The sequence below is a fragment of the Rissa tridactyla genome, chromosome 8 (assembly GCF_028500815.1).
Source record: "Rissa tridactyla isolate bRisTri1 chromosome 8, bRisTri1.patW.cur.20221130, whole genome shotgun sequence".
NCBI lineage: Eukaryota > Metazoa > Chordata > Aves > Charadriiformes > Laridae > Rissa > Rissa tridactyla.
Genome location: NC_071473.1, coordinates 719,758 through 735,976, shown reverse-complemented (window position 1 = coordinate 735,976; position 16,219 = coordinate 719,758). Strand labels below are relative to the sequence as shown.

At 43.9% G+C, this 16,219-nt stretch overlaps 1 protein-coding gene across 1 annotated transcript; it reads right to left on the bottom strand.

Moving 5' to 3' along the window:
- Positions 1 to 1,070: 1,070 nt before the first annotated feature.
- On the bottom strand, positions 1,071 to 15,877 carry BRI3 (brain protein I3). Its single transcript, XM_054212660.1, has 3 exons — positions 15,631 to 15,877; positions 13,915 to 14,029; positions 1,071 to 1,459 (listed from the first exon to the last, which is right to left on the bottom strand). Exons 1-3 carry the CDS (start codon positions 15,794 to 15,796, stop codon positions 1,327 to 1,329), a joined length of 414 nt encoding a protein of 137 aa, XP_054068635.1. The 5' UTR covers positions 15,797 to 15,877; the 3' UTR covers positions 1,071 to 1,326.
- Between the last annotated feature and the right edge of the window lie 342 nt (positions 15,878 to 16,219).

Here is a 16,219-nt window from a genome sequence, read left to right as displayed (position 1 = left end):
TTTGGCTAAGGAGCCTAGCAATGGCATAGATGCTGGGATAGTAGAGTATCTGAGGGAAGTGACGTACAGCTTTTAACTCACGAGCAGGACTGTACCGATGGAGTTAGCTTGTCTGAAAGATTTTCCCTAGGTAATAACCCCCCAGAAGCCAGCCTGGGTGTTCACTCTGCATCAGCAATGGCTGCTCTATCGCTGTACGGTTCAGGTCAGATTTGCCTTATGAAGTCTGTATCACGACTACTGCCAGTGATTGATCCTTACTCTAAATCGTTCTGCTTTACACACGCACACACTTCCTACAGCATGCCTTGGATATTCATTTTGTTGTGCCTGTTCTACTATTATAAACAGTGAATTCAAGTCATGTGAAATGCCTTTCAATTACTTAATATCAGAAAATAGTATATGAGCATGTGATGACTGCAGAGGTAGAGTCCACTCATTCCAATTCCTTTCAAGTTCAAGGCTGAGGACACTTTTGCTATGAACTCTGCTTAAGTATCCACTATCCCATTTTGAAACACCAGCTTTTCAAGAAGCATAACTTAACACCTGAGCCCTTTTTCTAAAGCATGTTGGAAGCAGCTCAACCTGGACTGTATGAGCTTTCAATAACTCAGTCTCAGAATTAAATAATCTCAAATGCAAAACTCCCTTTGCAGGGCAGCTCATATGTGGCAGTGCCCAGAGAGGAACGCCCTGCCGCAGTCACAACTTAACTGCTGTCTGTGAACTAACACCAGTTCCACAGGGGTAGGAAGTTTCTGCTGCAGCAGCTGAGACACTGCCACTGCAGCCGTTGGAGGTCATAAGCAAAACCTTCGCTAATTACAACAGGGCTGTTCCTCTTACAGAAGACTGAGAGGTAGTGCACACACCGCACTTCCAACACTTTCCTCAAAAGCATCTGATGTGCTTAAACAAGTACAGCCCGAAACCATGTCTCTTTTTATCACAAGGATTCTGGCAAATATTTATCCTTCCTTGTAGCTAGGATTACTAACTCCGCTGTCAGACTACATGTTATCAATCAGACACATTAGTCACATATGTAATAATCCAGCCACAAATTGAGGATTGCAAAAGGAAAAGCAGTTTTATTTAGTTGTCAACAGGTGCCACTAAACATGGAAAACAAGTTGGGTTTTCATGTTTTGCAATGCACATGCTCATAAAAGATTAAGTTTAAATTACATGCAAGAGACTAAATTTCTTCACACTTTACAAAACAGGTCTGAAGCAAATAAAATGATTGTACATGACATTTACATTAGAAAGAGTATGCTAACAGTTGTAGCTTCCATAAGCACGTCCATGTTCACACCCTTAGCCAAAAGCTGCCCCACAATTAGGGCATCTTCTCTGCCTCAGTGCCAGACAGAACAGAATCCCAATTGGAAAGAATACAATGGCACACAAAACACCAAGACAGGTGAAGGTGTCCTCCAACACGCCAACCCTGTAAAAATGGAAAACAGACACAGTCAAGGACACCCACCAAGTTTGCCCCGAAGTTACCACTTTGTCATCTGGCAGTCACTAAAAAACACACCATTTTATATAGCAAGAGAAGGCTCGAAGAATGTGGGCTGGTAGTTTGGGTTTTTTTCTGCCCCTTTAAAAGCTTTTATCTTCAAAGTTTGCAACAGAAGGTTTTGAATTATACCACATAAAGAAAACCAGGAAATTTGCAGGTGATCAGACTGTAGATAAGAAGTCTAAAAGGTTTAATTCAAACTCATTGTTTAGTTCCAGGCAGCAACCATTTCTCTATCCCTGCACTCCAGGACTGGTATGTGGAACAAAACATAGCCACCACACCTCTGAGCTGGTGTATCAACACCAAATATTGGTTAGTGCAAGTACACTGAGGCACACAGAGTTGTAGCGCTTGCTGTACAGTCGGAACAAGTGACAGCGCCATCCCTTCAGAAAGCTTTGACGGGAAAGCCTGTGCCTCTGCAGCCATCTCTGGTCCCTACAGACTGAAAAGTCACAGCTCTTCTCCCATACTGCTGCATCCTAGCTCAACCAACCTTGCCCAGTAACTACACGGGAATAAGATATCACACATTCAGGACGCAGACTGTAAGCAAGAATCAAACTTTATTCCTTGCCTAGCCCTTCTTGGGGTCAAGTGTTTCTGTATAGGTGAGGATACAATTTTCAAGAACTACACCGTAGCAACACCGAAGTTCACCCTCATAAAAATGAGAAGAAGCCTGCTTTTAAAATGATTTACTGACTCTTCAGGAATGATATAGTGCTAAAGATTTAACTGTACCAGTGCTGCACACCAAACAACTCCATTTCTCAGCTTTTTAGGTCTTTTACAACAGACAGCAGACACACGTGTGCCATATGCTTTGCCTGCCTAGTTTCCACAGTTATGCTGGGGTGAATCCTCTCAGTTCATTCAACCTCACGTCTCCCACAGTATATGCGCACTAGAGCTCTTTCAGAAAAAAAATAATCCTTGTTTTCCAGAACTTTTGATCTGATGATTTCTCAGCTTCCTAAGAGAAAGGTTTGAATGGGCAGAGTTGTGTAACTCTGGTTAAGGGCTTCTGGTGAAACATCCAGCTCATTCACCACTGCAGACAGCGAGATGCAAATAGGTTTGTTTCAGTCTGTTACTTCAAATTACTACCCAGCTTGGCAATGTCTGGTTCCTGCAGTTGCCAGCACATGCTCTCAGAGGTGCTGGCATATCTTTCTTCAGAGAGAACAAGTCAGTATAATTAAGGTGCAAGGGACTAGGTGCACTGGGCATTTAGGGCTCTGAACAATTTAGCAGGATAAGGAGGACTTAAAAATTCTAGCTGTGGAGTTACAGAGAAAGAGTACTTCAAGTGTCAGCACTTTGTTGTTGAAGGTGCCAATTAAATAAGTGCGTGCAGCACTATGCTGCTCACTCCTCACATCCAGATTCCCTAAGCCACCAGAACAGCTCAGAGGTGTGGCTCTACTGTCATAAGCTCTTTAAGAAGTTTATTTCTGGTAGCTAGAAAAATCCAAAGGCCAAACATGCATCACTATTAAAGTAACCCTCAGTAGGTATTCCCAGTTTCTACTTCCAAAACCTGATGTCTTTTAGAACTGTAGGAGAACCTACTATTGGTGCCATTGGCTCCAGATGAGTCCTGACAGAATGACCAACCTACATGGGAAATCCGGTTTCAGCACACTTCTGTGACAGCAGAAATTTACCTGAACAGGCTTCTAATTTTATCCCCAACGTCTTTCTGAAGTGCTCTGTGTAAACATCCTCCAAAATGAAGACAGACAGTAAAGCCTGAGTATTCAGACTTAAGAAATTTGAGCAACTATACTAAATAGTCAAAAATTTGGAGTTTTATCAGAACACTTGAACAAGATTTGTCCTTTTAGATTCCCTGGTGCAGGGAAAGTCTACAGAAAAAGAGCTAAGTGACCTTGAAACACATGCTGCAGCAGGTGCCAAGGCCAACAAGTTGTTTCCCTCCAGAGCAGTCACAACCAACTGTACATGTAAACAGAGTGAAGGAAGGAAGGTGCAGAGTCAGAGAGCACTTCCTTACTGCAATTGACTAAAACATCACAACTTGATTAAACTTAAGAACCATTCTCCTTCCCCTGAACTGTCATAAGAAGTCAAATGCTTTTCGAAGTGTTCTAGATATTCTGCTGCTTACACAATGCCATGTTCAGCTTAAGCTTTCAACATCAGTCCCCTCCTTTTGATAAATTTAATTTATTTCTGTCCACAGAGTTCTTGTCACAGACATCAACTTTGTATTTGGTATAAAGGTGTTGTCAGGGTACAGTTGATCCCAGCGGTAGTTTTATAGTTACATATCCTCAAATAACACTCCTTTAAGGGGCAAGTTAAAAGATGTAGACTAACGCTCAAATCACCATGTGGATTCTAGTCTCAGCATACAGGTGTCCCAAAGCTCAGACTCCTGTAGCTGGTGCTGTTCCTTGTGGCTACTCCTACAAACTCAGCACGACAGCACCCCTCAGCTCCTTGTACGTCTGGCATGCGCGCTGCCAGAGCTCCATCTCTCAGTGCAGGCACTTTATTTTGCCACAACAATGTAAGATTACCCTTCAACACTGACATCTGTGTGTCCAGAGAGATAGGAACAATGAAGAGATCAGCTCTGTAGAAGCATTTTGCTTTTATGATAAACTCCCCAGGAATTCAGCTCCTACCATTTTTCCCAGAGCCGGAACACATTTTGTAGAATTAGTTTCAGTGATGTAGGTGCCACCTTTTTTTCCCGTGGCTTTAAAGCTCTTCTAGGAAAGCCTCCTCAAACATGGAAAAAGTTTCACCCCTCTCTCTCCATTCTTTTACCTCCTATTCCCATACCTGTCAACAAATCACAAATCGAGATATCAATATTGGCTTAAAATAAAACTTTAAAAGAATCCATGATACTGCTCAAATTCATAAAGCCACCTTTCTCCAGGATGGAACTGCCATATTCAGCACACTGATAGTCAGCACAGGTTGTAAAGGACAATGGTTCTGGCTTGTCACCCACAGATAGTATTGTTAATACCAGAAGTACTAAAAAACCCTAACATTTACTGAGTACTTTGTACAGTAGTTGCAGTATCAGTAGTACCTTATTCTCCAGCTGAAGTAAAAGTGATGTTGACGGAATCGAGCATAAGGTAACAGTGGAACTTTTTTCTTTAGAAATAGATTTCTTTAAATCTTCTCCAAAAGGATATGACTGTCTCCACCGATGAGACCTAAACAAACAGACTGCCATACCAGACAGCTGGTCCATCTTACCTACCAGAGTTTTGTATTTGATTCAAAGTACTGATTCTTGCCATGAATTGCTGACATACAGAATGTGTGGATTTAACACACAGTCCCACCACTTTCATTTCTGGAATTTGTACTACAAGTTTTAATACTGACCATCGACTACAGACACGCTCAGCAGCAGCACAAGCAAGTTTCTTGGGAACAGCATTACGGATGGTCTTCGTGATGCAGTTTACCAGAGCTCTCTTCTGTAGGTCAGGTTTAGCAAGGCCTACGTCTGTCCAGCTGATACTGCAAGTGTTTCTTGTGGGAATGATGAACAGTTTTGTGTGCCATCAGCTAGCCTTTACACTTCTACTGGCTTGCTGGCAAGTATGGCCAGTGGGTGTATGAGGGTGAGAGAAAGGCGCCGTGTACCCCCCACCCGGCATGCAACACATTTCCTCCTCTACAGCAAAAGTGCTGACAAACTACACCCTGTGCCAGCAGACAAGAAGGAGCCAGGCCACTTCTGCTGCAAAGCAGAAACTCACCCTTGTCTTGGCATGAGTCACTGACTCACTACACTTGCCCAGCATCACCTCAGCAAACAGCGCTCAGAGAAACTACAGGCACTAGATTTGCTTCAGCCTCGTTAATATTTCTCTTTAGTCTGTGTCTAGTGTTCTGCTACAAAGAACTTCAGCCCAGCATTGCCATCGGACTATGGCAGTGGTGCCTGCTTCCCTTCCCCTCTTAGCACAGAGCACTCCCCAGCAAAGTGAAATACCAATGGGGAAAGAGGCAGAGGAGATAGTACTGCCAGGGCAAGAAATATGGAAAGAGCTACCGAAAAATTATGAACAGAACAGCAGTCACTGTCACTAGTAGGAAAAAGGCAAATACTGTACAGGGGGCAGGCATATCATGAAGTAAAACTTTTTCCATATACTCTGGATTATTAATGCTTCATCCAGATCACTGTATATAGGACTGTGGTCCTCATTTAAAAAAAAAATAGACATGGATTAATGAGAGAGAGTCAAAAGGAAAGAAAAATAGTAAAGAAAATGTAGCTCCCATCAACTTACCCTTGCTACCCAGCTTTCAAGTCCTAATCCCAAAACAGTTGTTACACCATTAGCCTCTGCCAGAAAATGACAAAATCTTGCTAGGTCGAGTTCCGAGCATACTAACCCTAGCAGAGACACTTTTATTAGACTGACTTTTAAAGCAGAATTGAAGAGCCTCCTATTAACACCTGCTTCCGGAGACTTCCACTTAGCTGTCCTACCGGAGCATATTACGGCGTATGAGGAGGGTTATGCAGCATGGCTTAAAGCTAACAGGAAAGCTTTAGCATAATTTCTTTGCCTGGGGCATATCTGGACACTAAAAGTGTAAAACTACATTGCAAGTGACCCTCAAAGTTAGACTGCAATTAAAGAATGGGGTCAGTAAACAAGGCTCTCATACCATCGACCAGTCACCAGGGAGAAGATGCTACTAGAAGTGCCGTCTCCTGGGAAGAATCTGCTAATGGGACTGAAATGCTAAACGATTCAAAACTGTTTAAATAGTGAGATTGGTTACAGATACAGTGATGGAAAGAACAACAGTGTTCAACCAAACTGGCAAGCCCAGATGCAGGAGTTGAATATGGCAATTTGTACTTGTAGAAATACATGAAATGCTGAGCACCCTCAGACCAAATAAAAATCAGCAGCTCAGGAGGCAAGGCCTCTCCTTTTCCCCCCTCCACAGGTTAACCCAGTAACATACTGTACATACTGAGAGGCTCAGACACAATCTAGATGTTTCTGAGTAATTAAAGATTTAGGCAGTTTTCAGGACTACAGATCCACCCAAGAAAGGCAAAGTCCCTTTTCCAGACATTTCAATGACACCAAAAATAACATGGCTTTGGAAAATGCAAAGTGCCATACGCAGCACGTTAAGGGTACTGTTATTTCCTGCCTTAGACTAATGCCATCTTTTTCATTCACCCAGACAGAGCATTCTCTTCCTGCAGGCATTGAGCTCTTGCTTTGTTAGTGTTTTTAAATCTTCTCCTTGTCTCTTAATAATTCCATATTCAGTTCCTGCCCTGAAGTCTACCTCTGTGACAAGTAAGCCAGTGTGTTTAGTTAAGAATACAAGCAGCCTAATTTTGATCTGACCTTAAAGAATAAACACACTAATTAAACATTAGAGAGGGATCAATCGGAGTACTTCTGGTCAGCCCCAAGTAGCTGCGAACCTAAGCGTAGATGACGGCTGTCTAACCCATTACAATCAAACCTTGTAATCAGCTTGCAAGGTCCAAGTCTGTTGGTCAGCAGATGTCCCTGACACTTAAAATAGAATTTATTTTAAACTCCTTTCCCCCTACACAGTTATTCAGGAAGTGTTTGTGGTAATGCAAAACGCCAATTAAAAAAAAGGAAAAAAATAACCCCCCCACACCGCCATTCCTATTCAACACCAGCCCCAGGGACAAGGACTGATGAGGCCCAGCCTGCCGCAGGGAGCACTGCTGGGTCAGCAGCAGAGGAAGCCAACAGCAGAGCAGGCAGCTGCACAGAAAGCTCACCCGCACTGTACCTGCGTGACCACCACCATGACGTACCTGGTACCCCAGAGCCAGTTCCCATCACATCTACAGCACTGCGATTGCTACTACGGCATTAACTACAACACCACTTTTCAGCTCCTGTTGGTTTGTGTCACCACCTAATTTTAGATGAACACTTATCCAGCTACTGCTTAGCCAGTTACTAAATTTAGAAGGAAAAAGAAAAAGCCTGACCTTTTTATAATGGAGAATTAGTATTTTAGTTTTTGCTTGTGTATCTTACCTGAGCTGCAGAGTAATTAGAGACTCCACATTCAAACTGTAGATTCACTAATGTAACCAAACATAAATTTGGTTCTACAGCATAAACCACATAAAAGCTGATTAAAACTGCACCACTCCCAATCTAAAAATAAAGTGGAAAGGTTTATTTATACTGCAAGCAGTGTCTTGGATTTAAGCTATAACTGCAGCTGCCAACTCCATGAAGTAAAGTCAATTATTCCTGCTGACAAGTATTTAAAACAAAATTACTTTTCAGACAACCCCCTTCTTGAAAATAAGTCTTTAAACGTTAATATCTTAAGTCAAATGCTAAGAACCAGAGGGCCAATAGTGAGATCTGCAAACACAGCATCAGTACCAGTTAACACCTGCATTTTTAGACTTAACACTACATCACAGTATTTCAATGTGTGCTTATCAACATTTTTCATTCGTTACAAATAAAGTTGAAGTGTCATCCCAGGTAATCAGAGACAGTTTGGTTGTACGACAAGCTCTGCAAGACCTGAAAAGAAACTGCACTTCACTTCAGGGTGTCTCCAGCTGTCTTCTACACAGATACTCCCTCACTGATCAAGCGAGTGGAATTTCCACATCAGTATCCCATCTCTCCTGCCACTGAGGCTGGTGGAGTCTTTAACTTTAGATTTCAGTGAAAGCATCAGAGTAGCAACAAGCACCGACTTCGGAAGCTGCACACCAAATCTTTCATTTTGAACATGAAAACAAAGACAGATAGCTTTTCTTTACGTCTGTCCTAGCTACTGCAACAACAGCAGCTAGGTTAAGCATGTTTAAATTTCACTTGCAAGCAGCAGAGGAGTTGACAATTATATACACAACTACTGAGTAAGCATGGGATGTTTACAGTTTCAATTTCCATGAAGAGAGGTGCCAGCTCCACTAGCCTCAGCTTGAAGGCATATTCAATAGTTGTTGATCCATATTCACAGAAAGGAGCCTGAATCTATACATAGCCACTGGCTTGCCCTCCTCAACGCAAGCAGTACATGTATGTAAGTGCAATTATCCGTATAAGTGACCTTCAAGTAAGAGACACCATAGTATTTGCAGATTTACCTGAACTTCCTTATGCTTTAGGTCCCAGTTCCCATACGGAGGGCTGGCTGCAGAGCCAGAGAATTTCTGGCAAGGGTACAGCCTTTATCTAGCTGTTGTCTTTCTTGAAATGCCTACAAATCACCAGCCTTCTCTAATGCAGTAGCACCACTGCTTTAATTCCAGTCCTGAGAACACACTAATTAAGAGACAAGCTTCATGGCTTCACACCAACAGCCTAGCCTCACACATGAGGGCTAAGCATGCCAGCTAAAATTCTCTGTAGATGGTGGACACCTATCCATGAAGAACTAGACTGAGATCTGGTGTGGGTACGCCTTACTTGTCTGCACACACAGCCAAAGCAGCATCACCTCTGGTTGCCAACAAAGACCAGTTTCCTTCTCTCACCCAGAACAAGTCATTGCTACAAAGAAATCCTAATTACCAAAATACAGACACCATGACAAATGGTGACACTAATAATAATAAAAAAAAAAAAATCTATCAACTCAGGCCCAATGACAGACTGGGTGTTAGGGATCAGATTATCATTTTTATATGGTTCCATTAAGGAATATATTCCTGCTGTATCTTATTCATTGCATAAAGTCTCATTTATTAAAAAAATGTGTTTTGATTATTGTCCACAAATCAGTTCAGAGCAGTAGAACAAAAATCCTCAGCAAGAGCTGTGCTGCTCTCATTTAGAACCCTATTAACAGGCTCGCCACCTCTTCTCTTTTGGGCTTCAGGAGCAGACATCCTGCTAAGCAGCTGCGAGCCCCTGCTGTTGGGCTGGGGGGAAAAAGTTACAGCTATCCTGGTCAGTAATTCCAAATGGCAGCCTCAGGGCATCCGCTCAAGTCTGCTGTATCAAGGCTTTCTTCTTTGCAATCACGTGCCTAAGTCACTGCTGAATTTCATGCCCCAACTGCTCCAGCCACCAAATTACAGCACAGCAGGGATGAATGCCCCAGTCTGCCTGAATAGCATACGATTACAAAAAGCTTCAAACTGTAACATAAGGGAGCTATGCCGATTCCCAGCACAGCCTCATCATCTTTGTGACAAAGACCAGTGCCAGGAGCTGCTGCACTGTTACAGCTATTCCTCTTCCTAGCACTCTTGAAATCCTATTTCGTAGTTGGCTTCACTCACAGGATTCAAAAGGATCTCTAGCATGTCAGCCTGCTGTCAGAAACTGGAAGTCCACAGGTTTTCCTCAGGATATCAGACATGCTCTCCAAATAGTTAGGTGGTTGGTTTTTTTTAAAAAAGCGCTTGCATATTTAACAAGCGTATATTACTAAATTCTATTAAGAATATTTACATCAGTTTTAAATATAGTTGTTGAGAATTACTATAGAAAACCTATATCCTGAACAGCCTTCTATCAAACTGCATATAGCGTTTGTGATTGAAAGAATCAAAGAAAAAACAAAAGACTGAAATTTTGAAGGACTTTATCACCCAAGTGCAATTTTCCCAGAGCCTATTCTCTCAGGAGAGATGCACTTAATTGAAGAAAACAAAATTTCACCCAAAACCTGAGAACTTCACTACTTTGTAAAGTAAAAAAAAAAAAAAAAACCACACAAAACCCAAAACAAAACACCAAACATCATGGCAGCAAGAAGGCTTTAAGAGATCTGAGAATACAGTTTTAATCAAGCTTGTCCCATCCTCCAGTCCTGGAAGAAGCTTCAGTGTTGTTATAATTTGGGACCCACTACAGTACTTCTCAAGCAGATGTTTTGTAACTGTCAGAAGAGAAAGCTGCCACAGCGCAGTAGTCCTCTCTCTACGACTGAATACTTGTTCAACAGGAAAATAAAAACCCAACAGGGCCCAAGCAAATCAGGCCCAGGTCCCAGATTTTGAAAGAACCAGCTTTTGCAAACATCACATCAAGAGAACGTTTTCACAGTTTTTAAAGGGATATCTCTTCTGTTAAGTAACAGGAAAGCAAACATTCCTTTGCAGTTTGTTCTATCCAACAACACAAGACAGAGAAAGAGAAAATGAAAGTGACCACAAGAGAAGCAGCCAGCCTGCATTCTCCAAGCTAAGAAAATAATTACACAGCTGGATCTCTAAAGTTAGTGGCTGTAATGACCCAATCTGTACTTGGGAACATAAAATAATTTAAAAGCAGGACTTGGCTGATCCTTAGATGTCAACTACAAGCAATGAAGCTGACCATATTCTGCAACTCAGTTTAATTCTCTGTACATCGATTTTGGGAGAAGAACTCACACTAAAATAACACAACTACAACCACCCAAGACATTTTAATAATGCAAGGAAGGATGGAACATACATTAATACTGAAGTCTGTAATTAGAAGGCAACACTGACCAATGATGAATGAGGATGATCTGACTAGTGAGTAACTCTAAGCAACAGCTACAGCTGGCAAGACAGCAGTCATCCCTCAGATGCAGCAATGCTTCAGAGAGAGAAGAAAAAAATGCAATTACATCGTGACCAGGGGCACACTACCCATTTGTAGAGAGGCTACTTCTGCAGATACTTTGTACTTTTTATTACTTCATACCACAAATCAAGCCTAAAGATCAACTGTACTGTAGCTAGTTTACTAATCCCAAAATCATTCGTGACTGCAGTAAAATAGACTCCTACCCAAATAACAGACCAACAATGGCTATTTCTCCTCAACACCATATATTTTAAGTTGGAAACGGTTTTGATTTCAATTAGCAACATTCATACATTCCACAGTGCAAAAAATTGGTTTGTATTTCTGACGGTAGAAATCCTCTCGATGGGCTTTAGCCTACACTATCGGTTACATTATTCCACAGCCACAAACAAGGCCTTTTACTCATCATCCAAAGCTGATGGACTTCTCTAATGACCATGCCCAGCATCACATCAGAAGAGTGGCAGGACAACTGACTCAGCAGTTTAATAACAAAGTTTTTTTATGTACCATTAATAGCTGTTTATGTTTATCAGTGCCCTTTCGACAACTTTTCTGTACAGTGTTGTATTCAGAGTGTAGCTGCATGTTGCATTCTTCATAAAATAGGTTTCCAGGCCAAGGAAGTAAACTAGAACTACGTTTAAGGTCTTGAGAAGTCAAAGAGGATTATGAGCTCTTTCCCTCAGAGAAGCTCCCAGTGTAAACTTCCAGCACATGAACGCTGACCCTTTGTGTTGACATGAGTATTTCAAATATTGTGCTTCCCACCCAGCCTCCCTGCCCTTTCTCTTCAAGTACCAGACTATCAACTCCTGTCAAAAGACAAGCAATACGAAATTTTTTCCCCTCCTACCCTGACACTTTGACTCTTCCTCTAAAGACAGTTAGGAAAAAGCACACTGATGCTGCAAAGAAAACTATGGCACACCATTACTAATACAGTTACTCGTCCTTGGGATTCCCTGATCCAGAGTATTTCAGAAGTACCGAGTCCCACAATTTAAGCAGTGCACTACTATGCCTCATAGAAATCAACGTGTCATAGTTCTCCTCACTTTTTTTTTTCCACAGCCTAAAACAAAACCTCAGGATCCAAGAGTAAACAAGGTTTTTGTGGAGGGTATTTTGCTTTAAGGAAGGAGTCCATAATGTACAGAGCACTGGGTACCCTCCAGCAGAGCAAGTCTGATGACTTAAGAAAACTATTCAAGTGAGGTCATTTAAAAACACCTTACAAAAGATAGCTCATTTTCCCAAATTTGGCTAAAGTTAGATATTATACTTGCAAATGATTTTTTCAAAGGTGTCTCCTAGAACATCCCAGGATAACTTCCAGCAAAAAGAAAAATAAATCCTAAGAATGTCAGCAAGAGTCTACCAATCTTAAGTTATCACAAAGACCACTTCCATAGTAAAACATTTTGAGATTTATTGGGTTTAGGGCCAAAAGGTCTGTATAAACACACTGCCTGCCTTTTGCCAAGCACGATGTAACATCTTTCCTGTCTTCTGGCTGAGCTAAAGCATAAGCATTGTAATGTAATTACTCAGATGGCAGGATCTACCACAGCCTCTGAAGAGCTCAGTGGTTATTGTCCCCTCGCTGCTTAAAACATACACCTTCAAGATCAATAGCTCTAGCTGGTACAGGTTTTTCAGCCTTAACTAGTGTCACTTCAGCAGGCATTTGTTTTGACATAGCACCACAAGATACTTCTTATTTGAATCCACCTTCAAAGGCAGGTACTGACTCTCAGATAGACACCAATTCTAAAACCAAGAGGCATTTAGGGACAGCCTGTGCCACTATGACAATCTCATTCACCACGCTGAAACCTGGTATCATTTCTGCTATTCTAGCGCCTCTGTTTCCTACCCTTTTTGAAACGGATAAGCAAGGGCTCAGACTTGCAGCATACTAAGTGCCTCCTCGCAAGATGCCACAAGGGTAACTCCCATACATTTTAACAGAAAGGGAATGATTCTGCATTTGAGTCAGAGCTGGCCAGGCACACCGGTGCCTGAACTGCACCAGCAGCAATCTGGCTGCCCTCGCCCAGTAGTTAATACCCTGGGACAAGAGGAACCAAGAAGTGCAAAGGGACTAGAGCTGACTTACAGCACTAATGCTGAAACAGAGTGCCTCCTTCCCTTTTTTTATGGCTGTTGATCTCCAAGGGGGAAGCTGTTCTTTTGTTGCAACTTCAACTAATAGCTGACCACTTTTTTCGGGTTTTCACCACTTCATCAGATTAACACTTTAAATCAAATCTCTTAATCTCCCTGTTCTTCTGCAGTAAGGGGGCTTTTAAAGTAAGAGATCTATTAAAGTCTTAAAATACTGATGGTTTTCAACCAATACCGGCAATCACCCTGCCTGGTTTTGCACAGTGTGGTTGTTGGGAATGGGGACACACACCACAGAGCAGAAGCCCTTCCACAGGACTGACAGATAAGCAGAAGTGACTATGGTCAAAGATTACAGAAAGTTTCACAATAAAATCATGCTACTCTCTATCACTGGGCATAAACACATTGGGAAGGACTTCCTGTCATCCTCTCCTCCAAGAGCTGACCCTTTATATCTGTGACTGAACTGCCTTTTCACTAAAAATATGAGCCCAGCAGGACAAGCTCACACTACATAAATGAAAGCACTCCACTGCTTTTTCAATTATTTAAATTCTAATACACACACAGAAAGAGAAACTATTGAAAACCAACAACTATACAGATACCTGTAATTTAAAAAATAAAACCCAAGACTGAGTTTATTTCTCATCTAGAGAGCTATTTTACCTGCAAGCAGGACAGCCACCAACTACTACTACAGAAGTGGTGGTAGCAGGCTGTTGAATAATGGTGTACGTGCTCGAATAGGTTGGCTGTGATGTTGGTGGAGGAACAGCATACCCTAAAAATAAGAAAAAGAAAAAAAACTCAATTACCACACAAAAGGCAGAAAGAATTATGATAATAATTTAAAAGTATGGAAACAGAACATGGAAAAAATAAATAGAAATGTAGTCTTGATTGAGCACTTTAAAAAGCTCTATCAAAATCAGAGTTGGAACATGCTACTCAACACATCTAATAGCAAAGCCACTTCATAAACCCAAGTATCAAGCACAATTTAACCATCTAAAGAGGACACTGAGCTAATAATTAACTTTGAGAATTAATTTCAATGCTGTTTGAGCACTAGGGTAAAACAGTTTAAACAAACAACCATCACAGCTTTCACTTCTGGACATTATGTATCAGGTACGTCCTACTCCAAGGGACAAGCTAGTTGAAACAGAATAACTATTCCTCTAGTTTCCAACTTAACTTCCACATATTAAGTTTGTAACTGGAGAGAGAGGTAGGATACAAGTGGAAAGGAAGCAGGTTGCATAGCACAGGAGAAAAAACCCACTTTCAGAAAACCCATGTTGTTAGCTAGCGAGTGTCATTTTAACAGCTGTAGTTAGAAAACACAAGCCCTTAACTACTGCATTAACATTAAAAACTCAATTAAAAAAAAAAGCTTTTTAAAGTGATGGTGAGATGTATGCAGTGTAATCATACAGTCAAGGTACGCTCTGCCAAATACAATCCATTTTGAGCTTCTCTCCCAGGGCACAGTTCTCAGATTTTCTTTAACCAAGTTATGCATCTGTAAAGCCCACCAACCTCACTACTTAAACTGAAAATAATCAGTTATATTTGTATTGTAGGAAAATAAGCTCCAACTTATTAGCAGGAAATCCATCTACAACCCCCAGATTCAACTCAATGCTTGATAACTGGGGTCTGTCTGCTGCATTCAGCTTATTTCTTGTAACTTTTGAAGCATTCCCTTACAGAGCCCTTTCTGAGAGGCCACTTCTTTTTTTGACGGAGGTTCGTATTAATTCAGTTAATAAAAGCACTGTATCTAATCACCTGCTTAAGTCTCTCCGAGACTACTGAAGTGCATCAGAAAAAACAAACATTAACCAGAGTACAGCGAAGTGCACGCAAAGAAAAGTGCAAGTTTGGAGTCTGTTTACTGCTGGCGCAGCTGTGCCTCTTCGCCATTGTTTTGAGGCGGAAAACCCGTACACCCGAGGAATGCGTGCCAACTCGGTCGCTGTTTTCGGGAGGGCGAAGCACGAACACGACGCTACACCTGAGAGGCCCCACGTGAGGGGGGAAGAGAGGGAGGAGGCACTTCCAAACGCTGGGTCCCACCGCCCGCTCCGGGCCGGGAAGCCCCAGGCAGGAGCCTCCAGACTCCCCGCGCTTCTGCCGGGCCGCCGCTCTGCGGCGCAGGCCACGGCCCTCAGCCGCCGCCCCCGCTCCGGTCACCGGGGGCTGAGCTTCCCCACAGCCGCCCCCCCGCGCCGGTCGGTCACCTCAGGTTCTCCACACCCACCCCCCCGTCCCAGCGAGGGGCAGGGCCGCAACCTCTCGTCCGCAGGCCGGGCGCCGCTCGCCCCCCCCCGCGACCCCGAGCGGGCGGCCCACCCTCCCCCGCCGCCTCAGACCCACCTGCGGCAGCCGCGGCGCCCGGGTAGGGGTAGGGCGGGGGCGGCTGGAAGCCGGGCTGCGGGGCGGGGATGGCGCCGTAGTTGCTCTGCCCGTAGTCGTAGCCCGCGCCCTGGGCGGCGGGGCTGTAGGCGGGGGGCCGCTCCTGCAGCAGCGGCTTGTTGTCCATGCTGGGCCGGCGGCGCCGAGCGGGGCCGGCAGGAAGCGGCGCCCTCGCCCCAGCGCCCGGCCCGGCGCGGCCCGGCCCCGCCCCGCGGCCCCGCCCGCCGCCGCCTCGCGCGCTGAGGGGGGGAGCAGCCCCTCCCCGCGCGCGCCGCGCCGCGGCTGGTCACAAGACTGCGCCCCACGTGACGCTGCCCCCCAGCAGCGCGCGGCGGCCCGCAGGGAACGCCCGGCCTTAAAGGGGCCGCGCATCCGCCGGTCCTTGCGCGCGCACCGGCAGAGCCCGCCGCCTCCCTGCGGGGCTCTGCCCGGCACCCAGCCCCGGGGAAACCGGCGGTCCGAGCAGCTGCGGGCCCGGGCCCGGCCGGCACGCCGGGCGTCCGCTCCCCGGGGCCGCAAGGGAGCGGCACGGAGTCAGTGCGCGCTGCGC

What these genes read in the sequence shown, in the direction of transcription:
- BRI3 (XM_054212660.1), bottom strand. Translation starts at nt 15,796, where the DNA reads ATGGACAACAAGCCGCTGCTGCAGGAGCGGCCCCCCGCCTACAGCCCC. An exon ending in GGGCGCCGCGGCTGCCGCAG is followed by an intron (nt 14,030 to 15,630) that starts GTGGGTCTGAGG and finishes TCTTATTTTTAG; the next exon opens with GGTATGCTGTTCCTCCACCA. An exon ending in GGTGGCTGTCCTGCTTGCAG is followed by an intron (nt 1,460 to 13,914) that starts GTAAAATAGCTC and finishes CCATTTTTACAG; the next exon opens with GGTTGGCGTGTTGGAGGACA.